General features: G+C 37.8%; 1 protein-coding gene across 1 annotated transcript in view; it reads right to left on the bottom strand.

Moving 5' to 3' along the window:
- The window catches only part of ncoa3 (nuclear receptor coactivator 3), an 80,449-nt gene that overhangs the window by 27,104 nt on the left and 37,097 nt on the right, over positions 1 to 16,248 (bottom strand). Inside the window, exons 3-7 of the mRNA XM_048608542.1 lie at positions 11,518 to 11,625; positions 7,110 to 7,282; positions 4,462 to 4,562; positions 4,066 to 4,240; positions 1,238 to 1,426 (exon numbers count right to left, since the gene is read on the bottom strand). Coding sequence (XP_048464499.1) covers positions 1,238 to 1,426; positions 4,066 to 4,240; positions 4,462 to 4,562; positions 7,110 to 7,282; positions 11,518 to 11,606 — 727 coding nt within the window. The 5' untranslated portion in view covers positions 11,607 to 11,625. The remainder of the gene's footprint in view (positions 1 to 1,237; positions 1,427 to 4,065; positions 4,241 to 4,461; positions 4,563 to 7,109; positions 7,283 to 11,517; positions 11,626 to 16,248) is intronic.

Here is a 16,248-nt window from a genome sequence, read left to right as displayed (position 1 = left end):
GAAATATTGACTTTTTTAAAAAGCTTGCTCTAAGAGCTAAGCGATAACTTAATCTCATTTCCCATCATGCTGCAACACCAGTGTTTAATTCTAACCGCCACTCCACAGAAACCAAAGCAGACTGTTCCCCACATGCAGAAATCCCTGGATAACTTTCAGGTTTGGACTGGTAAAGTATCATATGTGGTGCATATGTTAGAAGTGTCATGCAATCACTAAGTCCAACACGTGAGTCTAATCAATTCCCTTTGACATTCAACAGCATTACCACTGTCAATGCATCTTCATTGACATCCTTGAGGTTCACTACTGACTAGAAAGACAACTGGATCAGCCACATTAATACAAGAGAAGGTTACAGGTTGGGGATTCTTCTCAAAGAGACACACTCCTTAATGGCTCAAAGCTCTTCTAACACAAAGTCATGTCAGAAGTATGATGCAATACTCTCTACTTAACTAGGGAAGCGCAGCCTCAACACTTAAGACACTCAACATCCAAGTCAAAGCAGTCTGTTTGATCAATGAAAAAGAAACAAAGTTGCATAGTCTCAGAGGATCATAGGACTGCTTTCTCATTGGAGAGAGGTGACTAGTGGTGAATTTATCTTCAGGGCCGCCATACTGCAGGCAACAGAAGAGGTTGAGAAGATGGGACCTTCATAATGACCTCAGCTAGTGTGGGGGTTGAAACAGCGCTGTTGTCATCACTCCACATTGCGAACCATCCGTCCAGCCAACTGAGCTAACTGACTCCCAAATTCGATCAGCACCCTATCCACCACCACTGCACTGAGGATACAAGATGCAATGCAAAAACATGCCATGGTTTCTTCAACAACACCTTCCAACCCACAACTTCCAATACCTAGAAAGACAAGAGAAGCGGCAGTACGAGAGGAAAAAAAATCTGGAATTTTCCTCCCTAACTTGTAAATACTGTTCGTTCATCTTTGCTAGAAAATCCTGGAGCTCTTTAACTAATAGCACTACAGATGTACTTTCAACACTTGGACTGTAGCAGTTTAGTTAGATGCTCAATGTAACATTGGCAAAAGCAGTTTGCCAGAGTATTAATTCCAGCCTAGTCAATGACACCTACATCCCATGGACGAATAGAACAACCTCACAAAACTTGACAGAATTCAGGCAATTCATCTCGTGACCTTCTTTAATAAAAGCAAATTGTCTCCGTTTTTAAATACAAGTCAAATTGGTTTAATATATTAGAAACTTACCTTCACCTTCTTCAGTCATAGCCTTTGGCTGAGAAAGGGCAAAGCACTGCATAGTTTCATACTTCTGACGAGCCTCATGGTTTCCATTTGATTCCTCTAAAGAATCATATGGCATCTTAATTAACATACGACAGTTGAACGTATGGCTCTTCTGCCTCTGTGTTTCGTTTGCCCAAGAAACCCCATTCACTGAAAAATAAATAGACACAGGTCATAAGAAATATTACAGCAATCTTAATGGTTTACAAATCAGGCAAGCAGTTTTTAAATTCTGCATATATTGGCAAATCTATTAGTAGGCCAATGCTTAATGGAAATTGTTTCATTGACAAGTCTTTAAACTGTTCAAGCAAATCCCAATTCCAATAGGTAGCTGTGCCGAGTCATCCCAATAAGTTTACACAGCAGTCATTTCGTACACTAGAATTTATTTCTGAATTTCTCAGCAGGTTTGTCCGAAATGTTCAAAACTGAGTTTACAGCAGAAGTATAGAAGCAATTAAATCTTACAACATTTTGCTTCAAAATTGCTTTGGCAACTAAATCTTACAACAAATGTTGTAAAAAAAAACTGAAAAAGGCAAAAGAACACAAAACTTTTTGTTGTGCTGTGTTTTTAACATTATTTTGCTGTCTTTTCTCTAAAGTATCTTTATTGCTCCAACAATTATTTCAAAAACCCCTCTTATCCAGTCTAATTTCTTCAAACGCCTTTCACACAAAGCACTAGCATTGTCAACCCCCTAGTATTCCACTACACAGCCGAGAGAACGTAGAGGTAAATAATGCACGACTTCAGAAGATTGCAAATTCAAAATCAGAATGACCTGATAGAGCAGCAGCTTAATTGATAATTCATAATTTAGTACCTTTCTTCCAACTCCCATCTCTCCCAGTCCACGAACTTTTGCATTCAAATATCTCTCCCAGTCCATGAACTTTTGCTTTCAAATTATGCTTACTTTATTACAAAATATTAGAGGCTATTAACTCCCAGGTTTGATGTTCAATGTTATGCATTGTTTTTGGAATGGAGGAAAGATTCACCCAAGTAGCTTTTGAGCTCTCCTCTGCCCACTGCAGCCACTCATCACCACTACAGTCGTTGACCACTCTCCACCCATTAAGTTCCAATAACAGCATCATATTGGGTTCTAACTCCCAGCTCCTTGTTAAACCAAACCCAGTTGCCAAGCTCTACAATGCTGGAAAGGAGTAGTTCTTTTAAAGATGAAGCCATGAGAAAAGGTGGGAAAAATGGAAGAGCTATAGTTTTATTTCAGTTGAAAATTTAAATTCAAGGTGGGTGTTAAGAGACATATAAAAATGCATTTTTGAGTCTTTTACGAATCTGGATACTGTGAGCTGTTCATCAGAACAACTTTGTGCCAAGGGAAGACACAGAAAGTCTTAGTGAGAGGGTGAGCTTGAAAGCCTCAGCAAGCAGCAACTGCATATTAAAACAGCCAAAATGCCATGGGTCAATGGACTATAGTCATGCCATTGAGCACATGACCTTTTACTGACAGCTACTTTTATAAATCAGTCAATTGAAAGCATCATGATGCTAGCAAGGTATCTAACACTGAAGCTTAGGTTAACATTCACCTAGTTGTCAAACAGGATCTCAAAATTAGGAGTGGCAATGGCCTAGTGGTATTCATGCTAAACTATTAATCCAGAAACTTGGCTACTGTTCTGGGGACCTAGATTCAAATGCCGTCATGGCAGATGGTGGAATTTCAATTCAGTAACAATCTGGAATTAATAGTCTAATGATGACCATAAATCCATTGATTTTCAGAAAAACCCATCTGGTTCACCAATCGGCCTACATGTCGCTCCAGACCCACAGCAATGTGGTTGACTCTTAAGTGCCTTCTGGGGATGGGCAAGAAATGCTGGCCGACACAGAGATGCCCACATCCCATGAGTGAATAAAAAAAAACCCACTGTATTGTCCTCCCTCAAACCTTGTTCACAAGGAATACAAAGGGAGTCAAATGATGCCAGTTTTAAAAAATTCCAAGAGTCAACATCTCATTATTTGCAGTAATGCTTGCTATTGCAGTCTGCTTCTACCTGGATCTTGCAGAAAGTGCAGAGAATTGAAAATAGATTGAGTAGGAACCACCTAATGCCCTCCCCTAACCATCAGAACTCAGTTAAATTCCAGCCACCTTTTGCTCTGAAATGCTGTAGTTTCCAGCTCTAGTCAAAGATCTGAGATGATTCATGCAGCTTGCTTGTATACCCTTCCACGGTAGTATTGATTATCCTGACTCCCAACTGGCTTGGTCTGGCCCATCTTCCTAAAGAACAAATGAAGTACTCACAATGCTGATTTACTGATCTGTCACACGGCTTACTTGGTGCAATAACATTTCTAACTGTGTGCTGTGAAGTTGAGAGACCCACCTGCTGGCAAAGATTTGATTACTAAAACAAGATGCAAGTAGACCAGGGGTGGAGGATTGCTGCCTGATCTGCCCATTATTACAGACACTGGATGGTGCATTTTTAAAAAAAAAAAAGAGGGGAACAAAGGAAGCTCTGTCAAAAATCATAGGAAGTGTCACTGTAATAGTCCCAAAGTTTGCACCATGCTACCATCATCTACAGATGCACAATTAACATAATTGGATATTCCACTTTCTCTAGAAATGTGAATGTTTAGTTAGTTGTTGGATTAGTCAAAATATTGAGATTCATCTGGAACCAAGCATCTATTTCAAATACTCCGTAATGGGGGCATTATGAAGTATTTATTTATTCATCTTAATGCACAAATGCACCAGAACTTAGAAGAATTAAAATATTTGTCCTACCTGTAGATTTTGGCAAATTTCTAAGAAATTCATCGCGGTCCTCTTGGTGAAGGATGTTATACACACTAGTGTTCATAAGCTCCTCCTGCTTGTACTGAAGGTACTGTGTAACATTTTCAGACACAAAAACAATGTTTCCATCTCGATTGACCACAAACAGAAAGCCATCCAAGGCCTATAAACCACAAAGAAAACCTTGCTATGTAACTATGAAATATTAATCCAAATTTATTTCAGGGCAGTAAAGATTCATATTTAATAATTATGTGCAGTTGCATTCAGAGAAAAGTCTACTTAGATGATTAAACCACTCACTGGAAGTTCCTTTCAATTCAAAACTGAAATCTGTTTCGAAATAAACATGAAAATAAAATCTATTGTACATTTGAAGCTTACTTTCAGCAAGAGAGGTCCCAATGAATCTTTGTCAATGACTCCTTGTCCAGTTGAAGACACGTCTGCTTTCTGCACATCATCTTCATTTGAAGATGCTTTTCCTATGAAGAAAAACAAACCATCTCTATCTGTACAGAAATTTTAAAAAGCACAAATAGAAAGGTTGCTTTCTCTGCCACGTGTCCATTGTTTGTTAGAAATACCATGGGGTATATATTTAAAATTGTAAACAGAGCTGCTACATCTAGGTTTGAAAAACATTTAAAGCAACAAGTTAATTTCTTGCAATTTATAATTGCAATTCCATTACACTAGTACCCGAGCTTAATAATCTTAAAATTTACCTAGTGCAATGGCAAGTTGCATTTATACAAGAAGAAAACATATTTTTGCTTCACGGATAGGCACAAAGAAAGAAAGGACACTATGGCAGGAATGGAAAAATTGGGAGGGATGACCAAAAAGATGCAATTTTGGGAAGTTTAGAACGGAGGAGAGATGGAAACTTTTAGGGAGGGAATTTCAGAAAGACTGCAGCAACTTAAAAGGTTCTGAAGAGTGAATGAAAGGGAAACTTGCACAACTGGCTGGAGACAGAGTAATGAAGACATCAGCGAATGATATCAAGTTACAGAGATAAGGCAGGGCAAAGATAAAGATGAAGATTTAAAGATATGGAAGAGAAAACATCAATGTTTTATTAATTAATCTCATCAGGTTTACAAGTTTTGAGGGCTAGGTAATAGTCCGCACAAATAATACATTTTGGGAAATCAGAGGATGACTGACTTTCATTAAACATTGCCTGAATTTATTATTCAAAAACCTGCACCATCTTGTGTTTCAGTTTTTTTTGGTAGAAGTTCCAAGCATGCTCGATAGAATATGTATTGAGATGACATTTCCTCTCATGGAGAAATCTAGAACTTGAGTCGCAGACAAAAATTAGGTGTCTCCTATTTAAGACAGAGATGAGGAGAAGTTTCTTCCCTTAGTGCTTGGAATCATTTTCCCCAGTAAACAGTAAAACATTACCTTTGATATATTATGCCTTCAAAGTTAAGAGTTAATATTGAATTCCAGAAAAAAAAATTGGTGTCTTCTGATGCTAATGTATCTGAAAAATGTTTTACTGTTCCTAGCAATGTTCTTTCCTTAGCTTCAGAAGATCTCTTGCCGTTACACTAGTCTTTATGGTCTGTCTCTAAATATTATTGGTGATCTCTTAGCTGTAAAGGTCCATTATTGCAGCAGCTGAGGTACCTGTTTTTACAGTGTTGATACAACTATTACAGTGACACTATAATTTTTGAGACAGCTTCCTTTGTTCCCCTTTTTTGTTTTAGAAAAAATGCACCATCCAGTGTCTTTATAATAATGGGCAGATCAGGCTGCAATCCTCCACCCCTGGTCTACTTGCATCTTGTTTTAGTAATCAAATCTTTGCCAGCAGGTGGGTCTCACAACTTCATGGCACACAGTTAGAAACAATGGAAGCTGTACCACTGAATATATTCAGGGTGGAGTTACAGAGTTTTGATTGACGGTCAGCTGAAAATTGCTTGCAGGATCCATCTCTGCAGCAACTGAGATGCCTTGTTTTTATAGTTTTGATAGAAGTACCCACTGCCTGTTACAACTTGCACTCACTCAACATTAGGATGATCATGACTGGACAGGAATTACCAACTTTGTTTAGAGAAAAATAACATAACAGCTATTATAATGGGAAGAGAACTTCTGAAGCTAATTAAAGAAAACAGAGGGTCTAGGAAGTTGAATAAAGGCAACAATCAGATCAGCCATGGTCTTATTGAATTATGGATCAGACTCTAAAGCTTCCTATTTCTTAGGTTTCTAAGTTAGTTTCGTACACCACTCAACATCCCAGAGGGGTGCAGTTACAGAATGGCCAAGCTACATTACTTTTGATCTTGCTATTGATTTAACGCAAAACCTTGTGCATTCCTGCAATTGGCTAAAAAGAATTAATCTCAACCTTGCACAATTAGCTGTAATTGCTTGAAAGGTCTAGTATTGCAGCAGCTGAGGTACCTGTTTTTACAGTGTTGATACAACTAACGACTACACTTACTCAAGGTCAAGGTGACTATTATTAGGCAGAGATCACCAATAATATTTAGAGACAAACCATAAAGACTAGTGTAACGGCAAGAGATCTTCTGAAGCTAAGGAAAGAACATTGCTAGGAACAGTAAAACATTTTTCAGATACATTAGCATCAGAAGACACCAATTTTTTTTTCTGGAATTCAATATTAACTCTTAACTTTGAAGGCATAATATATCAAAGGTAATTCAAGTAACATTTATAATTGTGCTTCCCAAAGTGGAGTTCTGTGGGACAGCAAGCTCCATAGCAGCAATGGCTGCTGTGAAGGTCCCCAATCTCTTGCTCCCACCTCTCAGAGGTTCACAGTTTTCACCAAAAAATCTCAACAATGTTCAAGCCTCACAATAGGGGCAAAAGTTTTGGGAAGCATTGGCCTATTACAATAATGCTCACATTTGTAAGGCATCTTGAATGTAATAAACCCAAGGTACCTCAAATAAAATATGAAAGTGGCTCAGTTCACTGAATATTTCTCTCAGCAACACCTTGTAGAAGGTTACAATGTACTAAATTACCTTGCTCCTTTATCTGACGAATCTGCCTCACAGTTTCTTTCAAGATTGCACATTTATCGGGTTTGACATTGAAGTTGTCAATGTCACTTAGGTTGGCAGAGATTAGTTCAGCCAGCTCCTCGATGTATTTGCTCTCTTGCTCACGACGACGCTTTTCAATGCTACAGTTCACACTGTTAAACACAAGTTATACAGGGTATTGAATATTCTAAATGATGATTACCAACATACAACTTCACAAGAGTCTGGTTTCTATCAGAATAAAGGACTATCAATTTGCTTTCATCACAATCTGCATATTCTGTCATTCATTTTTGCCACAAAAATCAATGACTTCTGCATGATAGAACTGCATTGTTATTATCATAGCAAAGTGCCCTAAGTGTTGTATTCTGAATTAGTCTTCACCAAGAAAAGGTAACTTGGTATACCAAAATATCATCTTCTAGCATGTGACTTTTAAATAAAGTGGTTCATGGAACGGGTTTGTCAGCATGAGATTCCACAGTACACTCATGTAAATTTAATACTGTAATAGTACTTTGTTCTTGAATGAACAGAACAGAATTGGCAATTGGTAAAGTAAGCTTATTGCAAAACCAGCTTCTGTCAAAGACGACCAGGAATGAAGAATTGGTACATTTATCTCTATCTTTCATGGAGAAGAGAACAATTAAGTATTTTAAATTTACTAAGTAAACACCAATACCTAAATTATTGTGATGAAAGTTTAAAAGAAAGTGTTCCTATTTTAGGAACTTGGATCCTGAAAGAGGGGCAAATCAGGTTTTGAGTTTCAGTGCTCTGAAGGTCTAATTTTTTTTAAGAAATGTCAGCAAGTAATTTGGAACAGTGAGCTAAAGATACCCTTTTGAAAGTAAGTGACTTAAGTAAAATGACTAGCAAGTTACCCGGGAAGATAAGTGGAATTTTTACAACCCACAGAACAGATAGATGAGTCAGAGCAACAAACAGGTTGTGTAAAGAAGAAAAGATCTATTCCAGAAGATGGGCAGTTGCAGAAATCTTCAGGCCATCTTCAGGAATGATGTCTTAAATTATTTTAACAGCTTCAAAGCAGTCAAATTCATATAGTCTTTGGAATGGCTTGAGAGACTCAGGGAAAATCATATGCAGTGAATATGCAGGATGTTGCCATTCAGCAAGAAATTTTATATTTCACTGACATTGTGCATCTGTAGAGGATAATGCCAGGGTAATAAAAGATGAGGCGAACCTTTCTTTTTACTGTTTATGATAAGATTTGTCTAAATTGTCTTATATAGATGGCTTTTTTTTCTTATTATATAACGAACTTGTGCTTTTTTGTTAGAAGTATATTAACAGCCTCATGTGAACATATTCAGTGACTGACCACCACAGCAACCAAATACAAAAACAAAACTGATGATCTATCAAGCCAGGTTTCACTCAGCAATACTGGAAAAATCATATTCTTATCTGCTGGAATCATAACTGTATGACTTTGGTATTGGAGTTTAACTTCTACTTACCTAACTTATTTATGTCACAGTGAGTAAATGGGAACTCCAGTGGTGGACCATGTTGGCGCAGGAACATTCTGGATTGACATTTGTTTGATAAGCCCAAGTGAATAGTTGGAGGAGATGGTGCCAAACATAAAAGATATAGAGACAAGGCAAACCAAAACGTACATGACAGATGGTTCTCGGACGCCTCAACAGTTTACAACCAAATTAGCAACAGAATGGTATAGGCCTGTCTCCGATATCTTTGATCCAATATGTCCTTCAAGTAAGGCTAAAAATGCCTGGTAATCTGTCAGCAGATCATACAAATGGTATTGAAAGAATTGAGATGATGCAAACTAATTAGAGAGATTAACTTCTGAGGCTATTCTGGATGAAGCTGCTGCTGTGCGGAGTGACACAGATAAGAGGTTGCTCTCGAGAACCACAGACAGGTTCCATGCTTATCCAATGAAGAATAAGCAAAAACTGTCAGCTGGGATCAGAGCTTGGAGAAGCAAGAGAGTTTCAAGCTTTTAGATTTAGAACCCAAATCTAACAGATTTAGATTTTAAATCATCAAAAGCCCACTAACACATTTTAGCATTCTATATTATGTTTAAATGTCTCAACATGTTGTTGATACAATGAAGGTTTGTTTAATCTGAGACTTTACAAGTAGCTTACGATTATTGCCAACTTCTAAATAAGTGGTACGTTAAGCTTGAACTTTATGATGTTACCGAAAACTGAATGTCATATTTGAGTGGGTCCACGACTTGAGTCATTTTCTCCAAGTGATCAAGTCCAGCACAGCAAAAAGATTTGAAATTTAAAATTCAGAGCAGGCCAATATTGGTCTGCTTAATCATACTATGGATGAACAAAGTACTTTGCATGCTATTTTGGAGATTCTGATTTCACTTTATGCTCAAGTGTGGCACATTCAAATGTCTTTCCCAGAAAATTTCACTGTACATTCGCAATGGAAAGATTGACATGTGAATTGCCGCCATTTACAGTGTACGTCAACGATCAAATCTTCCAGGAAATCCTGACCAATGTTTTTAATTTAGAGATATGGTATATAGCATAGGGAAATAAATAATTTTGCACTACTGCAAAATTTCCCATAGGTGGCAGCAAGTCAGTATTTTACATTCAGAAGCCTCTATTGAATTGAAGTAAAAAAGTAATCATAGTTCCAGAGGACCCAGGCTGCTGTCATTACAGAAAAATGACTGGGTCTTGAGTTTAACCGGAGGGCTCCACACCTCAGGAAAGGAGCAAGGTTGAGCAAGTTGGACATCCATGGTAGCCTCAGGTGGTGCGGCAATTGAACTTGCAATGTTGTTGTCACTCTGCATCGTGAACAAGCCATCTGAGTTAAAGTACATTTACAAGGAGAAGAAAATTTATGCTGATAGCTGATGTGGAAAACTGTATTTTAGCAGAGATGAAATTGTGTTTTAAGTTAGCAGATCTCTTGCTCCTCGTTAACATTTCACGTAGCTCAAAATAATACATGGTTTGCACGTAGACTTGATGTTGAACAAATTAGCAAAGTTTATGGCAGATTCCACTTTATACTACTGGACAAGTTCAAAAGATGGTGTTTTTTGCAATGCATTTGTGAAAATTTACATGGCAGTTGAGTCAGACAATATTTTGGGCAGTGTGGAAATTCAGGTCAAGAGTCCACAAGCATTTTTACTCCTCCCAACATGGTGATGGAACTTAGTCTAGAGATGTATTGTTTGTGTGACTGACAAATCCAGGAGGAAGCCATTTGGGCTACTGTGTCTACACCAGCTCTCCAAATGATTATTTCACTTCATACCATTCTTCTCCCTAGAACTCAGTAAATACATAGTTCCTTTTCAAATAACCAATCGTTTTGAATGCCAAAATTGAACTTGCCTCCATGACACTTTTAGGCAGTGTGTTTCAGGTGCTAACCATTCGCTGTGTGAAAAATAATTTCTCATATCATGTTCAATTCTTTTCCTATATACTTGAAATCAGTGCTCTCTTGTTCACGTTCCTTTCAACTAATGGGAATAGTTTCTCCCTATCTACTCAAGATAGCAGCATTTACTATCAGACATCCTCTCTTTTTAAAAAAAAATCTCCATAACTGAAGTTCCTCATCCCTTGAATAACTTCAATTTTTTCCTGTACTTGCTCTAATGCCTCACATCCTACCTGACTGGTGGTGCCCAGAACTGGATGCAATGTCCCAGCTGAGGCCAAACTAGCGTCTCGTACAGATACGACATATCGTTCTTGTACTCCATGTCTTTGTTAGTAAAACATATGATACTGTAAGCTTTCGTAGTAACCCTGTCAAATTGTTTTGTGGTGAATTAAGAATACATTTTAAATAGTTTCAACGTTATTTGCCACGACAAACAGGGTTTGTAATAAGAATCTGAAGAGAATACTAACCTCTGTACATCAATATAACCAGTAAATTATTTTGTGCACTTTAAAAATAATTTTCTAATATTTAAAATTAGGATGCTCAGAGGTAGTGGCATTCTGTAACCAATTAAAAATCTTCATTGCTTATGATAAGCTTGGAGTAACCTAACAGCAATTTCTGCAAGGGAAAATATAAAAAGGAGAGAAAAATTAAATTCCTTCTCCCAATCTATCCATTCACAATACGATTACAACAGAACCTCAACTTGGACACCTGATTCAAGAAGCACCACCCTTCTTTTGAGCCTCATTGCAGATGGCCACAAATACTGAAACTCTTATTTTCAAACAGTTGGTTGGCGTGTGGCTGGAGCAACAGGAGCAGAGAAACGAGAAAGTAAAATTGACATCTTATTCTCGTAATTATGACGCCGTCACAGACAGTTAAATCAGATCTGCTTCAAACGGAATCTTAATTCTGGCTATTTACCTACCTTGATCCCTGAGCATCAAAGGATGAAAGTTTTCGTTTCCTTGAATCAGAATTTACCAGATCCAATGAGTTTTCTCTGGGTCCACTCATCTTATTCACATATCAGCAACTGTGAAACAAAATCAAAGGAATAAAGGCTCGACTCAGATACAAGATCTCTCTAGAAGAGGTCACTAATTAGAAGGATCTTTCTTATCCAGTGAAAAATTAACAAGCTTTTTTTAAAAATCCAAAAATACACAAATAGCTTTATGTCAGATTATGCAAGTCCAAAGAAAATGGGAAAATCGACTGTACTAATACGACCAATTATAACCTAAAACTAAGCATGCCAACCTTAATCATAGGCATAAAGTAACTAGGGCTTGTGCTTTCATTTTGTGCCACCTCTGCAAAGAGGCATTAAAGTGCGTCATTTTCCATTTGTCCTGCACGTGACCCTAATTTCCTTTCAGTTTTGAAAGAGATACTCAGTTGACATTAAAAATGACACAGTTACTTTATTACAGTTCTTAATCAATTTGCATAAACAAGGCTGACAGATGATATATAAATTGTGTATTTCAGGCGATCTGATTTAATACTGGAACTAATCACACCTCACTGTCTGAATACAGAGATGCAAAACATGCAAAAATGCATACAGATTTCAGTCTATATGGTTACATTGGGATTCTGGCTATTTATATGCCCCGAATTCATGGTCAGAGTCCAACCTAACTCCAAGGGCTACAATGAGACTCTCTTGGGATTAGGGAAAGACCTCATCAGGTTCTTTCAGGAATCAATTTTGACTTTGACAGCTAATTTAAACTATATAAGCTCGTCACTGAAGGATTTTGGGATTACACCAAATAACGCTAAAAACTTACAGTCCTGACAAATCCTTAGGAAATACTCAGTGAGCAGCCAGTGAATATAACCAATTCAAAACAGAATCAGAACAGAATGTGTTGTAATAACTTTCATTCTTCAAGGATGCCAGAACTTAAAATTCATAGAATGTGTTTTAACACTTACACTTCAAATGGGAAAGGTAAATATAATTTTCCATGCTTAAGTTGCCTGCATAAATCATAAAATTTAAGAATCATGAACTTTGAAAAATGCACAATTAACTTGAAATTTAAAGAAGTTGGTGAGCCATAGGGACAGGGCTTGATGTGGTACTCGAGTTGCTCTTGCAGAGAGCCAGCACGGACAGAAGGAGCCAATTAGCTCCCTTCTGTGCTGTAACCATTCCATGATTCCACAAAAACAAATTCCTAAAGGATTAGGTGAGAATCACAAGGAACGCAACAACTACAATGAGCCAAAGCCATGCCCACCAATGAATTAGATGTAGGCAGACTCTACTAATATCAAGGTAATAACCTGCCCAAAAATGAATACGTATCTTGACAGACCTACAAGATTCTGGCTGGAGTTACACAGGCAAAGTTAGACTTACGCCCCTGCAAGAACACAAACGTTTCTGCAGATCCTCCCTATATTTCACATCAGCCCTCAAAGTGTGTAAAGCTTTATAAAGACTTATCCTTCTTTGGCCATTTTTCTCCAAATTGAACACACTGCCACCTCATTCTTATGCGCAGATGATCACAGGAATAAGTATCTATATAATGCTCCTGCAACAGGACTAATGAAGTAGCATTTGGCTTTAAAAAACCTATACTTGTACGGAGTCTACCTTACTTTCCAGAAACCATGAAGATCAATAAATCAATGTTAGCTCATTTGATGCAGTCTCCAACAGCAATAAAAATACATCTGGAAAGTTCTTTAAACGTGTCTATTAAAATAGATTTCAGAAAAGTTTGAAAAGCACCTGCACTTCCTACGAACAGTAAGTACAGGATCAAGCAATTTTTTTTATTATATCTAACTACTGTCGACTAGTTAAGAGTAATTATTCCAAGTTGCTGGAAACAGGTGTTTTTTTCTCCCATTTTGCTGCTTGGTTGTTCATTTAAGCACAACTTCTGCTCCTTGTTAACAGGAAGAAGTTTCTTTTTCCCCTGTAGAACTGGTAAATCAACTCAAAACAAAAACAACTTGAAATCACACATTCAGACAGTTTAAAATAAATGTCCACTGTTTTTAGTGCTATACCCAAATTTGATTTTCTAGTTCATGATTATTAACATATGAACCTAAATTTAAAAAATGGTGTTTCTACTAAGGAAAAGGTTTAGTGCAGTAATTAGCTTGAATACAAACTGGGTTCATCTTGTGCATATGTGACAATTAGATATTCACTATTACATCATTTCAATGTGGCCCAACACTACGTATATAACAACTGGGTAAAATAACGGCAAATGTACGATGGTGTACATTGGAGATCTATTGATGGTGCAATGGTTTAATAAGTAACCAGCGTACTTGCATAATATTAGCTTAATAAGTAACAGCATGAAGTTAGGAGAAGTTCTTGTTCATCTTAATTTCTTTGAAAATATTACAGGTAGTACATACTGGAAGAGGCTATGATGTAGTTATACAAGGGTTTCCCAGAAGCTGAAATAAAGGCCTATATCAAAGGCTACATGGTCACTTCAAACGTGACTTAGTAGGAACTCTGGTTAAATAAAAAGGAAACACAGTGAAAGGCATACACTGTCAGGCCAAGTGAATTGTAATAATGTGGAGTATTACAGAGGTCAGTGCTTGGACCTTTGATTTGTCTTATTTACATAAATTTCCAGGATGAAGCAACTGACTTTAAAGCAGTTACTTTTGTAAACATTAGTAAAAATAACTGTTCCATTGGACAGAAGTTGCGACTTTTTTTTACATTAAATCAGAGGGAGTAACACCGTTGATCAGATGCAAAATAGTCACACTTTAGTCTGATGACATTTCTTGTGCACTTTTGGCCAAGTTGGAACTTTTCATGTACTGTTTCTACATCAACTGCCAAAGATTCCTGTACTCTGTTAGTTAGGCTATGGGGAAGTACAACCCAGTTAAAAAAGTCCAATTATCCACACCTGTTAACAGTTGTACAGTCCCAGGTTTTGTCACAGATATTTCTCCAATTTCTTAATCTTCCTCCATGGCCACCTGGAAGAAGATGGCAAGTTTGTTCCATTTTTTATCCACGTTTATTGAAAAGAGATGCAAATTGAGAGAAGCAAATGGTGCACTCCTTTCCCAACTTTCTGCACTTCAATAATTTTGAATTTTTCTGTTTCATCTGCAGTACAGCAATCTAATGCAGTGCTAAGAAACTGACGCAAAAGAAAATTCTTTTTAATGGGGGGGATTATGGTAGTTAAATTTTCATTGGTCTAGTCAATGTAAAACTCAAGTTGATTATACTCCATGCTGGAAAGCCCCAGTAAAGCCCTGTACAAAAATGGTTTTTGCCGTTCCTTTATTTGGAGGATTACGGTAGCTGAATTTTAAATTAGCCTAATCAACTCAGGAGGTCATGACAATCATGTTGGTGTATCACACTCCACATCAGAAACGCTCCTCAAAAACATCTCACATACCATCTCTCTCTCTCTCACACACACATACACATCCCCCACTACCCCCAGTACCTGGGGAGTGTAACCAGAACAGTGAATGTAGTTCAGTTTTTGTAGCAGGATTTTTATCTGTTTTATGGCTACACCAAGGAAGGGGAAATCAAATATTCGTAAGTATGAAATGTTACAGGTTGAAAAATAAGAGTTGGCTACAGCAACATACAAGAAAGTGAGACTTTGGAAGAGAGCTGGAAATAAGAACAGATTTTACACATGCAATGTTAAGAAATGAAGTCCAACCAGCAGAGTGGCAGCACAGTGATATTACAGTCGAGGGAATTACCATAAGAGCCCTCAACATCGACCTAGATCCCAAGAAATCAGGTCGAACACTGACAAGGAAATTTTCTGCTGATTAACATCCACTGCTCTCCCTTGGCTGATGAATCAGTACTCCTTCATGTCAAACGTCATTTGGGTGGCAAGAGAATAAAACATATTCTGATAGGGGATTCCCTGCTCATCACCAAAAATGGCTTAGTAGCACCATTACTGACAAAACTGGTGGATTTCTAAAGATAACAGCTGCTAAACTGGATCTCTGGTAGGAAGTCAGGCAACTACTTGACTATGTCCTCACCAGCCTACCTATCACAGACAACAATACTAGTATAAAGAAATGGCCTGGAACTGAAGCCTGCAAAGACTATGGGCCCTGATAACATACTGCCAATAGCACTCAAGACTTCTGTGCCAGAGTTGTGGCCTAGTCAAGTTGCTCCAATACAGCTACAATACTGGCATTTACTGGGCAATGTGCAAAATTTACCAGGTATGTCCCACCCCGGAAATCCAACCCAGCAAATTACTGACCCCATCAGTCTTCTCTCAACCATCAAAGTGAGGGAAAGGTCATCAACCATCCTATCAAGTAGCACTGCTCAAGAGCGTGCTTTACTGGCACTCGGTTTGGGTTCTGCCAGAGCTACTCAGCTCTTGATCTCAAACCTGCCTGTTCTCTCCACTGATTCTGCCTAGCCAGCTTAGTGTATCCTCTATTTTGTGGCTGTCCTTCAAATTTCCAGTACCTGCATTATTTTGCATTTTCTTTACAAAAATTGTGATCTTAGTGTCCTTTTCATGTGACCTGCTGTACATTTCATCTATCACAAATGTAACATTTCATTCTTTGGTGCCCTCCAATACAGAAACCGAAATACACATCCTTTCACCTCTGTCCCAACTACAGTCAA

Source organism: Rhincodon typus, chromosome 19 (assembly GCF_021869965.1).
Source record: "Rhincodon typus isolate 14 chromosome 19, sRhiTyp1.1, whole genome shotgun sequence".
Taxonomy (NCBI): Eukaryota; Metazoa; Chordata; class Chondrichthyes; order Orectolobiformes; family Rhincodontidae; genus Rhincodon; species Rhincodon typus.
Note: the sequence above shows the minus strand (reverse complement) of the source record. Positions and strands in the feature narration are given on the sequence as shown.